The sequence below is a fragment of the Gopherus flavomarginatus genome, chromosome 19 (genome assembly GCF_025201925.1).
Source record: "Gopherus flavomarginatus isolate rGopFla2 chromosome 19, rGopFla2.mat.asm, whole genome shotgun sequence".
Classification (NCBI taxonomy): domain Eukaryota; kingdom Metazoa; phylum Chordata; order Testudines; family Testudinidae; genus Gopherus; species Gopherus flavomarginatus.
In genome coordinates this window covers 13604702-13623232 of record NC_066635.1, presented here as the reverse complement: position 1 = coordinate 13623232, position 18531 = coordinate 13604702, and the positions used below count along the sequence as shown (strand labels likewise).

At 44.3% G+C, this 18531-nt stretch overlaps 1 protein-coding gene across 2 annotated transcripts in view; it reads right to left on the bottom strand.

The window, feature by feature from the left end:
* Positions 1-4871: 4871 nt before the first annotated feature.
* SLC13A5 (solute carrier family 13 member 5) overlaps positions 4872-18531 on the bottom strand; it is a 28431-nt gene continuing 14771 nt past the window's right edge. For both annotated transcript variants that reach the window (XM_050929612.1, XM_050929613.1), the window contains 5 exons: positions 17489-17610; positions 16646-16764; positions 14426-14587; positions 9001-9138; positions 4872-7788 (listed from right to left, as the gene is read on the bottom strand). In XM_050929612.1, the coding sequence (XP_050785569.1) occupies positions 7660-7788; positions 9001-9138; positions 14426-14587; positions 16646-16764; positions 17489-17610 (670 nt within the window). In that variant the 3' untranslated portion in view covers positions 4872-7659. The remainder of the gene's footprint in view (positions 7789-9000; positions 9139-14425; positions 14588-16645; positions 16765-17488; positions 17611-18531) is intronic.

The following is an 18531-nucleotide window of genomic DNA, read 5'->3' as shown; positions in this document are numbered from 1 at the left end:
TTTTGCTCAGATCAGTATGGCTTTTGGTTTCCAATGAATAATCAGAAATGTTCAACAAAAACAATCACTTTCTACACCAAATAATAAATAATAATAATAACTTAACTGAAAAGTTAATTTCCCATCCAATTAAAATTGACAGAAAATGTTCAACCAACCTCACTAACTATTTAATTAAGTCACTGAAACTCATTATTGGTCAATAGTCAGCACAGGAGGTTTGTTTTGTTGTAAGGAACATTCAGTCTCTCCTGACTTTTCAAGAATCTGGTTGTCTATAGAATCACTGGTCTTTGGAAGCTGCACATCACATTTCTGGCAAGAGGTATTATTTGAAAATGTATTGCCGTCTGACTCATTGAAAATCTACACTGCAAAGAATGCCAGGCAGCAATTTTTCATGGTTAAATGAAGTCAATAGACATGGGGAAGATAGCATCTTTTTACTTGTAAAATGGTCGGCTGCTTATGACAAGGACCTTATTGAGTAATGAATGGCCACTATTTACTAATTGCAGCAAGGAAACCCAGATGAACAAAAATAGATTTAATACTGAATTATGATGCAATCACCAACTCGATTTTAAAAAGTTACAGTATTATTGCTAGAGATAGTTTTATTTATTTTATCAGATGTGTTATGTCCATTATAATTCTTTCCCCACCTCCCTCATTTTCATGTGGTTATAACTTTCTTTCACAGCAGTGGTAAACCTTTATGGCTGCCTAAAATATTTTTGGAAATTTTTAGCAAAGTCACTTAAGTCAATTTGGAAAATAAAGTGCCTGAATATGTGTAGAGTGGCTGTGTTACTGAGGGACTCTTAGTGTCTGCATTTCCAGACATTGAAAAAAATTAACTGAGTAACTAAATTTTCATTAATATTGTGTTTCTCCCTAATGTGATGTGGAAGTGGTTAGAGCAGTGGATTGGAAGCCAGGACATCTGGATTTAATTCTTGGCTCTGCCACTGACTTGCTGAATAATCTTGGCTTAATCACTTCATCTTTCTCTACCTTCTCCTATGCCCAAGTAAAACAGAGGTAATAATACTTACCTACCACACAGGTATCCTGAGGCTTTGTTAAGGATTGCAACATACTTCAAGAATCTTGGATAAAAAGATTCCATATAAGTAATATATAGTAATTGGATATAGTCACTGATTTTTATTTGTATATACATCTACATTTTAAAGAAATGATATCAGTAAACAGCACCTTGCATTAGTGATGCGCAGCAAAAGGAATATTAGAAAGAGGCTGGGTCACCTTGTGTATTAGGGTTCCATTTATACAAAGGTTACTAAACAGTTAACATTATAGTCATGTTACAGCCATGAGTAGTATGTGTTATAGATGGTTATAAGCACATCAGTAGAAGGTGTTATGTGTGGTTTTAAGTTATGGTTTTATAACCTATAGACCTGTTCAGCTCTATAACAATCTATTAATCTTCATTAATCCTTTATAAATTGAACTTTGACAACAAGCTGGATCAGATTCCATTAGCATGTGATGTAACAGGGCAGTAGAGTTTCCAGGATTATACAATTGAAATAGGGAAAAATTTAACTAAGGCAGGACACAATCCACAATTATTTTGTGCAATTATTCTCACTACATGATGCCATGTGGTGCTTTGCATAGGCTTCTTCAAACAATACTTTGAACAGGGAAAGCAGCCAACCAGTTGGGCACAGAGTGTGCTGCTGCTACTGATATTCTGGGAGAGTTTTCAATCTCTCAAGCAAGTTGGCGTTTATTGCTCTGCTAATGCATTATACCAGTAGCTGCAGGAGTGGCCATTGTCCATAATTAGCTGAAGATTGGATTGTTCTAGTACATCAAGGTGCCACAATGGCACAGATCAGATTGAACAATATAGGAAAGTCACACGTTTATTGACGCACACTAGAGTACATTACAAAACAATCCCTCACCTTTATGGAACGACCAATGCAGCTCTAACGTCAAGGCTTTGCTATTGCACACCTCTTTCCATAGTGAACATGAATGTTCAAAAGCCAACAGTTAGTCTGTTAAAGATGCAATTTGTTTGCCTTTATTTTAACAAAAAAGATACACCCTGGCTGGTTTGATTTTAGGACTTGGTCTTGCATTTACATTAAACTCTAGAGCCAATTCAGTAGGCTTTGCCTCCACAACTGATTCCTACACCCCCTCCCTGATGCAAAAAAATCTTTAGCAAATGCTTTCGCCATATTCTGAGGTTTTGCTCTTTAGAGCAGAGATGAGCCTGTGCTGGAACACAAGATCTGAAACTGACAAAACTTGACCAAGAGTGATCCAGCTCTGGATTCACAGATTCTTTGTGGGGGCAAGAGCCTCAGTGACATGAATCAGCATTGCTCTGAATTCAGTGGCACTATGCTGAATTAAATGGCACTATGCTGAGGAGCTGGCCCATACTTTTTAAAACCAGAAAAGCCCATTCTGATTATTTAGTCTGACTTCCTGCATAACACAGACGGCAGAATTTCATCCCAAGATCATGGCTCAAACCTATCTGCTATCTCTATAGTTGAAGAAGAATTCATCTGTGCTTTGGAGGGAAATCAGTTTCAGCCCTGAATCCATATTACACTCAGATCTGTTTCTACTGGGATGCTTTTTTCCCTCACTTGTGCATAATCTACAGTGATTTATTTATTTAAACAAACAACAACCCAACCAGGAAAGACATTTTCTCTTCCTTCATAGATTCTCCTGTGGGTTGAAAGCTCATTTGCTAACTAACGGCTCCATCCTGCATACCATATATAGTTATTCCCACATAGAGTCTGACTGAAGTCAGTGGGACTGTATGGGAAGCACTATTCACCTAGAGATAACTGTTTGTAGGAGCAAGCCCTATATAACAGCAAGCTATTTACCATGGTCCTGCACCTTTGAGACTTTTGCAGATTTCCTCCCTCATTCTGGAGTTCCATACCAAAAAACCCCACTGATCTCCTAGACCGTAGGAAGCAGTATTAGCTGCTCAGTGTGCAACAAAAGGAACCTTGAACTACTGCAGCTCCATGAGCATAAAAGCAGGGTAGGGCCCAGGCTGCACTAGAAGAGGGATTTCAAACAGAGCACTGGATTTGCTCCTGAGAGGGAACAGCAAAAGTTTTGTGCCAGCTTGTCATCTGACATCACATTGAGCCTCAGGCTCTGTTGGCAGATGGTTGGTGTTCTATCCCAGGTGAGAGAACTACTCTCTGCAGGGCCTCCCAGAGGATTCCGGGGACCTGGGGTCTTAGGCGATGACCCGCTGCGGGGACCCCCCACAGCCGAATTACCGCCGAAGCGGGGCCCCCCACCGCCAAAGTGCAGCCGGGTCTTCGGCGGTAATTCAGCGGCAGGTCCCGCTTCAGTGGTATTTTGGCAGCGGGGGGTCCTTCTGCCCCGGAGCAGAAGGACCTCCCACCAGCGAAGACTGAAAGCAGACGCTCCGGGGGCCTGGGCCCCACGAAAATTTTCCAGGGCCACCAGAGTGAGTGATGGACCCTGCTCCAGGGGCCCCAAAAACTCTCGTGGGGGCCCCTGCAGGGCCCGGGGCCTGGGGCACATTGCCCCACTTGCCCCTCCTCCCCCGGGTGGCCCTGACTCTCTGTCTGCACAAGCCATTCAGGCTAAAAACCCCGATGCTGCCACATCTGACTGCTTCTCCTTCCCAATCGTCTGTTGATGTCACTGGCAAACATTTTGGGCTAGGAGCCTGCTGCGTAGAGAAAGGCTGGTTTCCGTACCCAGCACAGCGACCAGAAACATAAGGCCATCAAGCCTGATTGCAGTACTTGATCTAAAGCATTAACATTATATGAAGGAATTCGAAGAAATGTTCCCAACATGGATTTCTATAATAATTTGTACCCGGGAATGCTAGCAGCAGACATAACCTAGCACTGACATAAACAGAGTGCAATTCTCCTTGCTTTGCCAGTATATATTTACTCAAGGCACTGGAACAAGACGATACGCGTGCTTGATGCTGAAGAAAAGCCTGTTTGTGCCTATTACATTGGAGACATTGTACAAGGCCAGATTCTGACACCTATACTTGGATTAGATAGTACCTTACTCTATGGGGTCATCTCATTGAAATGAATGGCACTTCTTGTGGAACGAGGTACTACTCAACACAAATAAGGGTGCCAGAAGGGCACTAAATAAAAATGTATTTCCCATATCGCTGCTCAGATCAGTGTAAACTTGGATTATCAGCCACTAATTTTGCCGCCTGGGGGAGAGGGGACAGCCTTGACATATGTACCGGATAGTAAGCCAAGCATTCATGTAAAGTGTGCATTCAGCAATTAAGGGTACTCATGTGTCTGAGGCAATTCGGCTTTAATTTAGCATGCGTTGAAGTCTACACTGTTTTTTAGCAGGTGTTAGCTAACACACCTTGAAATCCTAGTCCGGGCAAGGCCTGGGATTCCGCTTCTGCTCCCTTCCCACAAACTGATTCTCCACATTTACCTCCACTGGTTTCAGCGCACTGACACCAACATATAGTGTATTGCAATGGAGTGTAATGCAATGTCATCAAGCCCTGTGTTGGGTAACTAGGAAAACCAGCCATGCTGGAAAGAAGATGGAGTTCACCCACTTGTTATTTGGCAAGTTCACATCCTGTGACTTTTCCATTTAAGTTGCCTTAGAAAGAAAGGGTTGCTATTTAAAGGACCATGACATGTATGAAGAAGACTAATTGATTACAATAAAAAGGGACCAAACCCTTTGAAACCAGGTTCTTTCTTTTCACATCTATATGTCCCTCCCGCCCCTCCCACCCCCCCAATAAAAAAAGAGTCTTGTATGCCCATATAGGAAAATAAAGTTTAATTTCAACTTCTGCAGCAATACAGGAAAAAGATGCCCTGACCGACATGAGAACTCAAGTAACAACTTCATTTCCTCTTCTTATAAAAATTCCCCGCAGCTCACTCCTGCACACAGAGCTGGGGAATGACTAAGTTAAGGCCCTTCCCAGAAACCTACATCTCAGAGCAAAGTTTTTAATTCAGTTAATTTAGACAGGAAAACTAAGAACTAGCCCTAGCATTCTAGTGCTACCAGATTTTACATCCCAACTACTAAAATGATTCTTTTCAGTTCATTGGCAAATTTTGAAAAGTCATGAAAAATATTCTGGGTGGAAGGAAAGGTTTTGTTTTGATTTTGTCCATTTGCAAACTCTTTTGAATTTTATTTGATTTTTTTAAATAAAAGAAAGGAAAGTTTGGAAAGGAAAAGTTGTTGCAAACTGAAAACTTGAAATGCTTCATTTTGAAAATGGTGAAATGTTCAAGTTTTGGTATCACCAAGTTGACTGGAAAGTCTCACCCAGCTCTCATCTCACCAGTCAAAAATGAGAATTGTGAGTTAATAGTCTCCAGCAAAAAGGTCATTGGACCAGCTCCTGTGAAGTCACTGTGAGCTGAGGGCAATCAGCATCTCCGGGCAGGAACACTGGGCCAGATTTACAAAGGGATTTAGGCACCAAAAGATACAGAGAAGTGCAAAGTGGGATTTACAAAAGCACTTGAGCAAGGTAAGTGCCGAACACCCATTGATTTCATTGAGTTTGCGTATCTGTTTAGACAAGTGTTGATCAAATGCCCACAACCATAATATTTCTCGCTTCGACTGGGATCTTCCTTAACAGATTGACAGATATTGCTTGTTAGGTGAAGTTCATCAGCCACAGAACCCAACAGCTAATCTGCCTTGTCCTCACCCTGCAGTTACAGGGAGAGGGCCACCCAGGTTGCATTGGGCCTTGGCCACACTACAGACTCTTTAAGCCTAGGGTTGCCAATTCTGGTTGGACATATTCCTGGAGGTTTCATCCCATGACTTAACATTTCATTAAAGATTTATCTTTAATTCCAGGAAACTCCAGGACAATCCTGGAGGGTTGGCAATCCGACCTGAGATGCTGAACATGTCCTTTGGAGAGGCCACGTGCAATTCTCACTGCAGTCAATGGGGTTAAGGGTGCTCAGCACCTTACAGGATCAGACCCTTAGACAATGAATTTAAATCATTATTAAAGTGTTTTCCCTTCAGGACATGCCTCTTGCTCTCACACCAGAGGTTTTTGTAGATAAATATTTTCCTTGTTTTTAAAGACAAAGCAATAATTAATTATTTTTTCCAGTTCTATAAAGAAAGTCAAAACAACAACAACATTTAATATCTTACATACATTAACTCATTAGGGACCAAATTCTGAAGCCCTTATTCAGGCTGATCTCCCAGGGCTCTTAAGCCTCACAACACCCCTGTGAGGTAGGTAAGTATCATTATCCTCATTTTGCAGCTGGGGAAACTGAGGCACGGAGCAGTGAAGTGATTTGGTCAAGGCCACATAGTGAGTCTGGGAACAGAACTCAGGAGGTGCCTGGCATCCAGCCCTATGGCCATTCCTTTAGACCATGTGGCCATGGCTTCCAGTAATTTAGTCTCCAAATACTAAATTAAAACCTTCCCCATGACAGTGGCACAGAAGTATGGCCAGATACATCTGTAGCTGTCTGCCACCAGCTGCTTCAGAAAAACTGAGAGAAATCATAGTGCTATTCCAGTTATAAACCAGGTGCTACAAAATACTTTACACACAGGACCTTCATCAGGCAAAACTGCTGTTGGAGCCCCAGGACCCAGTCCTATAGGGATCCATGCATAAGGATTTCAGGACTCAGTCCACAAATAGCTTTAAATTCACTCTCTGATTATTGCTATACTTTGATACAAGTTGGAAGCGTGTTCCTACTTAAAAGCCTGTCTTTGAGGCCTTGTCTTCACCCCAAAATTAATGAGTTAACTAGCACTCTGCTGGTAGGCACTTAAAGGGTTAATCTCGGAGGTTTAACTACACCTGGAAGTCTTGCTGCACATCTTGATCACTTCCACGTTGTCTAATAAAGTACTTGCCCTGTTGAAACAACACATACTTCTGAGTGCAACTTGCACCAACATGAAGCTGACCATGATTCATCCTGAAGCCAAGTCATGGTCAGTCAGCCTGGTGTTAGTCAACCCGACTCTTCACTGAGCGGATTTGGGAGTGATGACAAGGCCTCAGGGAACATTGCTGGCTCTGTACTTGGAGAGTACATAGAGTCCAGGAAGGAATAGTTCTCACCGCACTGCTGAGCCCAGTCTAAATTGCATTAGCCTGCAAATGACAGTCAGGACGCTCAGCGCAAGTGCTGACTGGTGGACACTGGACGACATTAAGGAACTGCAGCAGGCCTCAGACTGTATGAAGTGTCCGATGCTAATGATTTCCAAGTGCACACTAGTTACACGGAGGTTCGATTCATTTTTTGCAGCGCAGCCTCTCTTCCACTTAATAAAGTTAAATAAAATCTTGAGCTACATCCTCATCTTGCTTGGAGAGACACAGAGATCACAGGCATGAAACGAATGCAGCTCCTCAGACTTGGGTGCGGAAGCAGCACTTATGGCTCAGCCACGGCTGGAATTAGTTGATTTGCATTTGACCTGAAATTTAGACCTCAGAATGTTGCATTCATCCTAACCCAGCATCTGAGGTGCTGATAAGGCTCTAGACAGGATGTGGGGCAGGAGGAAACAGTACTAGGGTTCCTTTGGGTTTTCTGATAAATTCTTTACTGCTCACTTTCCAGCTGTGGCATTGGCCCAGGATGGGAACGTGTCCAAGCTGAACATGGGACGTCCCCAGGTGTTGATGGCCAAAGTGATGCAGAGGACTCCAATAATGTTCATCACTATTCCAGATTTAGCCTGGAGGGGAAAAACAAAAAACAAAACACCAGGACAAATGAGCCTCAAAAGACCTGCCAGAACTCATGAGCATAAACGCAGTGAAGAAACTTGAAGATGTTCTTAAACCCCTCCTCCTATTAAAGCAGAGAGATAACCATTGGGCCGGCTGTTCTGTGTTCTTCCATAAATAGAACTGCCATGGAACAGGGTGCAAACTCTTAGCTCTGTAATTAGTTTGGAATCTTGAAAGGCTGTCAAACAAGATCGCGTCCACCTTTGTATGCAGTGTCGGTCCCAGCGTACTAGGGAGACAAGGTGGGTGAGGTAATTTCTTGTATTGGATCAGCTCGAAAGCTTGTCTCTCTCACCAAGAGAAGCAGGTCCAATAAAAGCTATTGCCTCACCCACCTGGTCTGTCAAACAAGATGCATTTATTGGCTAAGGGCCAGATTCTGCCACAATGAGGCCATGGCTACACTACAGCTTAAGTTGACATGTTCTGTTGCTCAGAGGTATGAATTAGCCACCTCTGCTGAGCAACATAATTTATGCCAATTTAAGCGCAGGTGTGGATAGTGCTACCTTGGCAGGAGAGCTTCTCCTGCTAACATAGTTACTGCCACTCGCAGGGGCTGGAGTAATGAAGCCGATGGGAGAGCTCTCTCCTGTTGTCTTAGAGCGGCTACACTAGAGACCTTACAGCTGCATTGGTGCAGATTAGACGCCAATCCAGCACATGGGTGGACTCCAGAGAGCCCCATTGACTTCAGTATGGTGCCACATGGTGCAGCAGTTTGCCGGCACACCATCAATTGCAGGATCAATCTTACCCATGTTGAGGAGGATGTTTTGCTATTGGCCACAATGGGCCCAGGATCAGGCCCCAGCCCCCTGCTACGCTGATGCAAACCCATTGAAGACAGTGAGGTTGCAGTGAGAAGTTTTACCCGGTACGTATAAAAGACAAAACGACAGACTGCAGAATCAGCATTCTGCGTGGCAATTACTTGGAGCAAAGTGCCACTGCTTTTTACGTACGAGTTCCTATTACAATGTGACCACAAAATGGGGTGGTAGCATTAGAGGCTGAGGTTTTTTACATGTGTTTATTGACAGCCAAGGGAACTTTGGAAAGACAGGACCATAAAACTAAGCTACATCCATGATATTTACGGAAGAGGGTAATGGAAGCTTAGGCAAAATGCCAGGGAATTGTCATCATCATCTTACCATGTCCAAAACCTGGAGGTGACCATAGGAAAACACTATTGCATTTGGAGGTGTTGCCACAGGTAGCATGAAAGCAAAAGAGGCACTGAGAGTACAAGGGATCATGATGTACAAGGGATTGACCTCAATTGATTGCGACTGGGGGAAAAGAGAACAGACATAGTGTTAGTACTGTTCAGAAATAGAAGCAGGCAGAAGTGTCAGTTCATCCCCCCATATAAGTCACTTCTGAACCGTAAATTCATGATGCACTGGACTCCTCTCCTAGCAAACGACTGCTTCACTAAGCAGAAAGTTCATTCTAACTAGACCTGCGTATTGCACACTGCACGTTACTGATATAGGTCAAGGCTTCCATCCTATTTCCAGAGAAAGGGACATGGGTTAATAGTTTGAATGCAAGACTAGATGATAGGAAGTCTTCAGGTCTAATCCTGGATCTGGCACAGACTCTGTCCTTGGGCAAGTCATTTGGAGTGGGATTTAAAGAAGTGCTCAGCATTGGCCTAGCTCGGTTCCCACTGAAGGCAATGGGCATTTCGCCATTGACTTCAAGACGAGTGGTTCTAGGCCAGCACTGATCTCTTCTGAAAATCCCACCCTGAAGGCCTGATTTTCAGACCTGCTGAGCACCCACCACTTCAGCTGGAGTCATGGGAGCTCTAGGTGCTCAGCACCTTTGGAAAAAATCAGGCCCTCCAGAACTCTGTCTCAGTTCCCTATCTGTAAAATGGGGACACCATTGTAAAAATGTAAAATAAACACTTATTTACCTCACGGGTATTTATGAGGATTAGGGTAAAGGATTAGGGCTAATTTTTCTTGTTCTAAGTTTTAACAGCACCTACCACAATCATAGAATCATAGAACTGGAAGGGACCACAAGAGGTCATCTAGTCCAGTCCTCTGCACTCATGGCAGGGCTAAGTATTATCTAGAACAGTGGTCCCCAATGCAGTGCCCGTGGGTGCCATGGCACCCACCAGGGCATCTATGTGCACCCATGTACTGGCCAGTGGACATGCATCCGCCGAAATGCCATCGAAAAGCAGTGTCGCCAAGAGGCAGCGCCACCGAAATGCAGCTGTTTTTCGGCAGCATTTCAGTGGTGACACTTCTTGACGTTGCCGCTTCTTGGCAGCATTTTGGCCGATGCTTGTTGTGGGCCATGGTCCTCAGTGGCTCATTGTCCGGTATCCGCCACCTGGAAAAGGTTGAGGACCACTGATCTAGACCATCCCTGACAGGTGTATGTCCAACCTGCTCTTAAAAATTCCCAGTGGAGATTCCACAATCTCCCTAGGAAATTTATTCCAGTGCTTAACCACTCTGACAGTTAGGAAGTTTTTCCTAATGTCCAACCTAAACTGCTCAATCTGCAATTTAAGCCCATTGCTTCTTGTCCTATCCTCAGAGATTAAGAAGAACAATTTTCTCCCTCCTCCTTGTAACAACCTTTTACACCTCTACCCTGTTATAACGCCACCCAATAGAACATGAATTCGGATATAACACGGTAAAGCAGCGCTCCGGAGGGGCGGGGCTGTGCACTCCAGCGGATCAAATCAAGTTCAACATAATGCAGTTTCACCTATAATGCGAGGACAGCATTATATTGCAGTAGAGGTGTATGTACTATTATCATGTCCCCTCTTAGTCTTCTCTTCTCCAGACTAAACCAATTTTTTCCTATCATTCCTCATAGCTCATGTTTTCTAGACCTTTACTCATTTTTGTTGTTCTTCTCTGGACTTTCTCCAATTTGTTGACATCTTTCCTGAAATGTGGTGCCCAGAACTGGACACAATACTCCAGTTGAGGCCTAATCAGCACGGAGTAGAGCAGAAGAATTACTTCTCATATCTTGCTTACAAGACTCCTGCTAATACATCCCAGAATGATATTTGCTTTTTTTGCAACAGCATTACACTGTTGACTCATATTTAGCTTGTGGTCCACTATGACCCCCAGCTCCCTTTTCACAGTACTCCTTCCTAGGCAGTTATTTCCCATTTTGTGTGTGCGTGCAACTGATTGTTCCTGCCTAAGTGGAGCACTTTGCATTTGTCCTTATTGAATTTCATCCTATTTACTTCAAACCATTTCTGCAGTTTGTTCAGATCATTTTGAATTTTAATCCCATCCTCCAAAGCACTTGCAACTCCTCCCAACTTGGTATGGTCCACAAACTTTATAAGTGCCTTTATCTAAATCACTGGGGCTTTAGTCCAAAACTGGGGCTCCTAGGCACTACAATAACAATATATTTTGCCCTTAATGGGGCACTCAATTCCCATCCAGTCCAAAGGTGGCTGCACAGGCATATCTGAGGGCAGAATTTTAGCTCCATAACGTTTTCAAAGCCCTCTGAAGATAATTTATCTGCATATCTGAGGTACTTATATGGCCCTCATTAGCATAGTATCCGAGTGCCTCAGTCATAGAATCTTAGACATGTAAGGCTGGAAGGGACCTTGAGAGGTCATCTAGTTTAGCCCCCTGCACTGAGGCAGGACCAAGCAAACCTAGACCATCCCTGACAGGTGTTTGTCCATGTTCTTAAAACCCTCCTATGATGGGGATTCCGCAGCCTCCCTTGCAAACCTGTTCCAGATCTTGACTACCCTGACAAAATTTTTCCTACTATGTAATCTAAATCTTCCTTGCTGCAGATTAAGCCCATTACTTCTTGTCCTACCTTCAGTGAACATGGAGGACAATTGGTGACAGTCCTCTTAATCACAGCCCTTTACATGTATTTATCCTCAACAACCTCCCTGTGAAGTTTGGAAAGAAGGTCTGAGGTCCAGACCTTCAATTGGTATAATCTGCATAGCTTCACAGACTTCAGTTAAGCTGCTTTAATTTATGCCAGATGAGGATCTGGTCCAAAGAGTGCCAAATTTCATTATTACTTCACTATACATTGAATCTCACTTTATATGAATTCTGTACAGGCAGCTTTCACATGGGGTATAGCAATGTTTCTCAGACTGGGGCCCCCGCTTGTGTAGGGAAAGCCCCTGGCGGGCTGAGCCAGTTTGTTTACCTGCCCCATCCACATGTCCAGCCGATCGCGGCTCCCACTGGCTGCGGTTTGCTGCTCCAGACCAATGGGAGCTGCTGGAAGCAGTGAGGGCTGAGGGATATACTGGCCGGCACTTCCAGAAGCTCCCATTGGCCTGGAGCAGTGAACCGCAGCCAGTGGGAGGCACGATCGGCCAGACCTGTGGATGGGGCAGGTAAACAAACTGGCCCGGCCCGCCAGGGGCTTTCCCTACACAAGCAGCAGCCCCAGTTTGAGAAATACTGTGGCATAGTCTTGTTGTCCTGAAATTGCATTCAACTAAATATCTCCATAGTCACCATTTAATATCTGTTGTATTTTAAAAAGCTGTTTATGCATTTGATGAATCAGTATTTCTCATGCTGGCTTTCTTATTTTACTACTGACCACCTCTTCTAAATCAAACATATACAATGACTGTCCCAGGCCCATAACTCAGTGCAGGGTGAGCAGGGCAGCTGCCCAGGGTGCAAAGCCATGGGGGCAGAGAAATGCCAGAAACCCCCCAACATGGGGCACAAATATGGATGCTAAAATTCCTAGTTATAGCTCTGCTCTGTCCCGTCGGATCTTCTAGGTATTCTCTTCAGTTTTGTGTTTACAGAGCTGCCAACGCTGGATAGGTTCCATTAACTTCTACTTTCCCACACATGGAATTTTTTCTTCTAAACACAGCTTGCTACATGGCCAGTTTATTTCACTTCACAATTCACTTTTGACTGCAGATGCAAAGTTACATTTAAAAATGATACTTGGTTCTTTTTTTCCCTCTGCATGGTATAATTTGGGGTTCTGGTCAAATTTATATGGAGTTCTTTTGTTTGATCTCTAACAACACTTTGAAAGGGTTTGTCAGAGTGACACAGGGACTTGATTATAATTCCGAGGCTCACAGAACAAAACTTTTAAACATTATGCCTGTTTTGTGGGATTCTCCAGTCCCCAGAACTTGTGTGTCAATTTAAGTCACTGCCAGCTAAGCAGCCTGGGTCGGGATAATTTCACTTGAAAGAAGAGACTAAAACTCTTTACAAATGAAGAAAAAACTATCTATTCGCTGTGGTGCCAACTCTGCTCCAAAAAGGCTGTGACCATTTTTATTCCTTTCCTTCTGTGTCTTCTTAGATTTTAAAAATGTTTTGTTTTACTCAGCAGAAATGGCACAATGACCCCTATATGGATGCTCTTGTCTTCGGTGTTCTGGCAAAAGAGACAGAGATGGCTGAAACATCCAAGGAAATGAATGAAGAGTGCTGGATCTGAACAAAGGAGAACACAAATCTAGAGCCCTGCAGGAAGACTGTCACAGCAGAGAAAAAATAACATTTTACATGTGTACAGCATTTGTAATCCCAAGGGATCCTAACGTGTTTCACCAACTATATGCATTCACAGCTCAAGGCTCCATTGCCCTACACCGTGGGTCATCATTTACACTGTGCAAAGTGGGGGTAAAATGTTAAACTCAGAATGGTGGGGCTTTACACACATTTTGTATTCACTTTGCACTGGGGTAAATGAGCACACAAGGTGCAAGGCAATGGAAAAAACCCAAGCCCTTGGTACTAAACTTGCTCCTCTAAGGCAGGAAAGCATTTATGAGCATCCTAAAGTCTATCCCTATTGGCTTCGATGGCACTTAAGCATATTCATACGGTTACGTACTTCACATGTGCTTAATTTTAAGCTTGTGTTTAGGGTCTATTGACTTCAATGATGCTCCCCTGAATGAGAGACTAAAGAGGTGAAATGTTTTTGGTGGGCACTGCCTAGCATATGAGGGAAATGCAAGATAGAAATTTTAACCTCCAGGCTGCTGGTTGAATACAGCTCCAGTGACCAAAAATCTTTGCCAGCTGACTAGTGTTGGGTAAACTATTTTAAATGAGTTGATGGCTCAGTCCACTTTCCAGTGGACAAGTGCCCACATCACACAAACCACCATCGCAGTTGGCATTAACTGGTCTCCTGATGGGCAATCTCAGGAGAGGGGCCAAGGAGGATGAATTACTTTCTCATTCCGGGAGTTGGACCATCAAGGTTGATGGCCAGTAGCAGGGCAGTGCCAGGGAATTCTGCAGCGCCGCTGCCTGTTTGATACCTATCCCATGGATAAAAAAAGGACTCCAGAGCTGCAAGTCTGGCCTTTTCCCCCCAGCACTAGAGCCAGCTTTGCTATCTGATGGGTTGTTTGCTAGATGCTTTCTGGAGTAACCCTCTTTGCATATAAAGTCCCTTGGCTTATGCCACTCAGTGTGGCATTGCTCCATTTTTAAAGACTTTATCCCTTTTCCTTGATTTTTTAAGTCAATTTTCCAGATCAGCAGTGAAAAAACCCAATAAGAAAAAAAATCTTACCAAGGACGCAAAGACAGGTAGAAAGAGGGTGGCCGTAGCTACATTACTGGTGCATTCGGTGAAGACAGCAATAACAAGTGAAAGTATCACTGCAATGGCCCATGGTGGGACAGTGTGCAGTGGGGTCATCTGATCACCCAGCCATTTCGACAGACCAGAAGCCTGACAAAATCAAGAGAGGTAATTCAGTAAGACACAGAACTCTAGGCCAGCCACAGTAGCTCATACTGCATGTAATGTATTGCCAGATCCAAGTACACACATGAAAACAGGCCATCAACGTTAGTGATTAGATCATTCAAGAGCAAACCAACCAGGTCATTTATAGAACAAGTAATGTGATCTTCCTTAAAAATAGTAATAAGAATAACAAAGGTGATTCCTTGCCAGTTGGAAATTAAGTCAGATTTATTCTCTCTCATTCTGGTCAGAAAGTACTTACATTTTTGCCAAGTAGAAGCTCAATATTGAGTTATACCAGAGACCAAGGAAGCCACACAACTGCAAACATTTAATGAATTGCTCAGAGGAATCATTGAAAGAATTGCTAAGGCTTCTGAAGGTATTGAATTGAATGACTGTGTTTTCCTTCATGAATACTATCAGAGATGAACTCAGTGGCTTACAAAAGTTTTCTGCTATGCAGTCCAAAACCACCATACAGTACTTTGGATCCTCCAGATCCAATGTCTGGGCAACGGTCCAATCCAAGGCTCTGGTTTGGCCCACCATTTAAGAACAGCCCAGCCACAAAGTTTGGGAGATGGATGTGAACTTCCTCAAAGCTTGGCAGTTTGGGGAACTGGGGTTCTGATTCAGACCATCTCAACAGGGGTGCGTGAAACAGTTTTAATGGAGTCAGGATTCTTGCAAATCCTTGCCTATTTCTAGAGCTGAATTGAACCTTTTCTGAAGTTAGGAACATTGGATCAGAGAAGTGGTCCAGTGAGTCCTATGTCCTATCTCTGATGTTAGTCACTACCAGACCCTTCAAAGAAAGGTTCAAGAAACCCCCTTGCGCAGCATTTCTCAAACTGGGGTCTGCAATAAATGCGGCCCAGCTGGAGCCCGCACCCCTCACCCCCTCCTGCACCCAAACTCCCTGCCAGAGCCCGCATCCCCTCCAGCACCCAAACTCCCTCCCGGGATGCTCACCCTGCACCCCCTCCCACAACCAAACTGCCTCCCAGAACGTGCACCCCGCAATCCCTCCAGCACCCAAACTCCCTCCCAGAATGCGCAGCCCACACCCTCTCCTGCACCCAAACTCCCTCCAGTCAGAGCCTGCACATGCACCCCCTTCTGCACCCAAACTCTCTTCCAGACCCCACACCCTCTCCTGTACCTCAACCCGCTGCCCCAGCCTGGTGAAAGTGAGTGAGGGTAGGGAAGAGTGAGCAATGGGGGGAGGCGGGATGGAGTGAGTGGGGGGGCAGGAGGAGGTGGGGCAGGAGTGGGGGCCTTGGGGCTGAGCGGGAGGGGTTGGGGTCCCCAAAAAATGTAAATCAAAATGGGGGTCCTCAGGTTGCTAAAGTTTGAGAACTGCTCCCCTAGTGGATGATTATGGAGTAACCTGCCCATAGAGAGAGTTGCTTCCTTAACCCCTTCAGTAAGTGTTTGCTTTATGCCCTGAAGTATGAGGATTTACATCCCTTCTAAACAAACCCAAAACAGCTCTGACACTCTTAGATACATTGCTGCACTTCTGTTGTCTGGAGTAGAACTGGGTGAGACAATATACAGCAAGGAAGGCCACTCTCCCACTATTTGCACTAAGGAAACCTCAAGGAAGATTTCCTGTCAATATTGCAGATTCTGGAGGCTCAGGTGTTTTGGAGAAGCATGAGTTAAGCACTTGAACTCCTGGAGTTCAATCCCTGAGGGTCACCCATCCTAACCGGAGAGCAATTACGCTAGTAAATAGAGAACAGGCTGAGCTGTTAAATTGTTCAAGTTACTGTCCGGTGCTTAATTTGTAATGAAATTTGTAATGCCGTCTCTCAAGCAATTTTTTTTACATTCATAATTGAGGCAGCAAGCCCAGAGGTGCTTGAGACTATGAACTGCCAAGCCTAGAGGTGCCAGGGCTCCGCACTGGCACAAATTAAGCACTGGTTCAGATGCTGGTTTGGTATGGACCTGTTACTACTAACACCGGACCAGAAAGCAGAGCAGAAAGGTCACCCTTAGACTCAATGGCAGCTAGAGGTGAGGACATACATCGCTTCCATTGGCCAAGGCGAATCCTCCTCCTAGCAGCAGCACGATGTTCCAGGGCATTTTCCTCTGAACTACCTTCCAGTTCAGCAACGGGGCTGGGAAAAAGGGCTCTTCCATCGCTAAAAAGATAAAAGCAGAGCAAAGAATGCTGTGAGGAAAAGAAGACACCGACTTCGTTCAAGGCTGTACATGCAGATGTGCACTTACTGTAGCTACCACCCCAGTACAAAGGAAGTGCTAGAACCCAATGACACACAGTGTATGTGATAGCCCAGGACAGGCATGCTAGTGAGAAAACTGCTCATTTCAGGTGCACAGGGATATACAAGGGTTATGGTCAAGTGCCAGCAGTAACTAAGAAGTGGGATTAGTTCCCAGGAACTGTACACACTAAGGGCTTGTCTATACAAACACTTAATTCACAGCAAGCTGGAGTGTGAATCTGCCTGGCATTCCCCTTTCACACACTCACTGTCCCCAGGCTCCATGCGGATACACACTAAAAGTTCCACAGTGCACTCTGATCTACCTTGCTTTGAAACAGGAGTAGGACCATGTATACTAGGGAACTTTCAGCACGCTGCAGCAGGGTCCACACAGACAGTGTGTGGCAGGCTGGCCTAGGGTAGATTTACACCCGAGTCTGCCACATGCTCATGGTTCCTGCGGACGAGCCCTAAGTCACAAAGGACTGCTTCTTCCAGCACCGTCAGCTGGAGCTGAGAAATGGCTTCACCATCTCAGCACGGTGAGTTGTGATCTCACCACAGAATCATACAGCTGGACTGGCCAGGGGAAAACTCCAAGTCAAGCATCAATATTGTTAATTTTTCTTTCCATTACCTTCTCTGTTCTGTTCAGGGCTAAAGCTATTTCGACTACAGCAGTTGAATTTGGGTTTAGTGGCAGGAACTACAAACAGTAGGAGTGCAACAAAGAGAGCTACACTGGCATCAGTAACGTACCTAAAAGAAAAAGCAGAGGGCAGGTTAGAATACGGTACACCTTTGTCTCAACATATGGCATGCCTCCAGCATGTGTACTATTGTCCCAGCACATGGCATCCATCCAGCACACACCATTGTCTCAGTACATGGTAACCATAAGTCCTATTTACCTTTGTCTGTACAATCTCTCTATTTGGTCTTTAAAAATGTAGCAATATTTTGTACCTTGATATTGCAGATTCTGATATCCAGACTAACAAAACTCCACATATCCACATTTGTAACATCTTACTTAAAATCTCTTTGCAATTCTGTCGTGTCTTCCATTGAAAGATATCAAAGTGTCTTCTCCACCATACTTCTGTTAAGTAGGGAAGAATTATCATCCTCCTTGTATCCAGAGGAAACTGAGGCACGAAATGCTAATTAACTTGCCAAAGGTCAAAAGTTGAATGAATGCCAGGACCAGAACCCTGCTTGGATTTAGGCCCTTTGAAAATATTTCCTTTACAGACTAAGTGGTTAAGGAGCTGAAGTCCCATTTTCAAGAATGAATTGGCGACTAACAAGTTTAAGGGCAGGACTACATTATGGAGTTAAGTCAACCTAAGTTACACAACTCCAGCTACATGAATAATGTAGCTGGAGTTGACATAGCTTAGGTCAATTTATTGAAGTATCTAGAGTATTGCAAGTTTCTCCCATCCACTTACCTTACACTTCTCATTCTGGTGGAGTACCAGAGTCAGTAGTAGAGCAATCAGCAGTCGATTTAGCAAGTCTTCACTAGACCCTCTAAATCGACCCCCAGTGGCTTGATCACCACAGTGTCAATCCACGGTAAGTGTAGACGAGCCCTAAGTCTCACTAAAAGTCAGTGGGACTTAGTGTGCATCCACACTGCAATCAGAGGTGTGAGTGCAACACATGTTGTACATG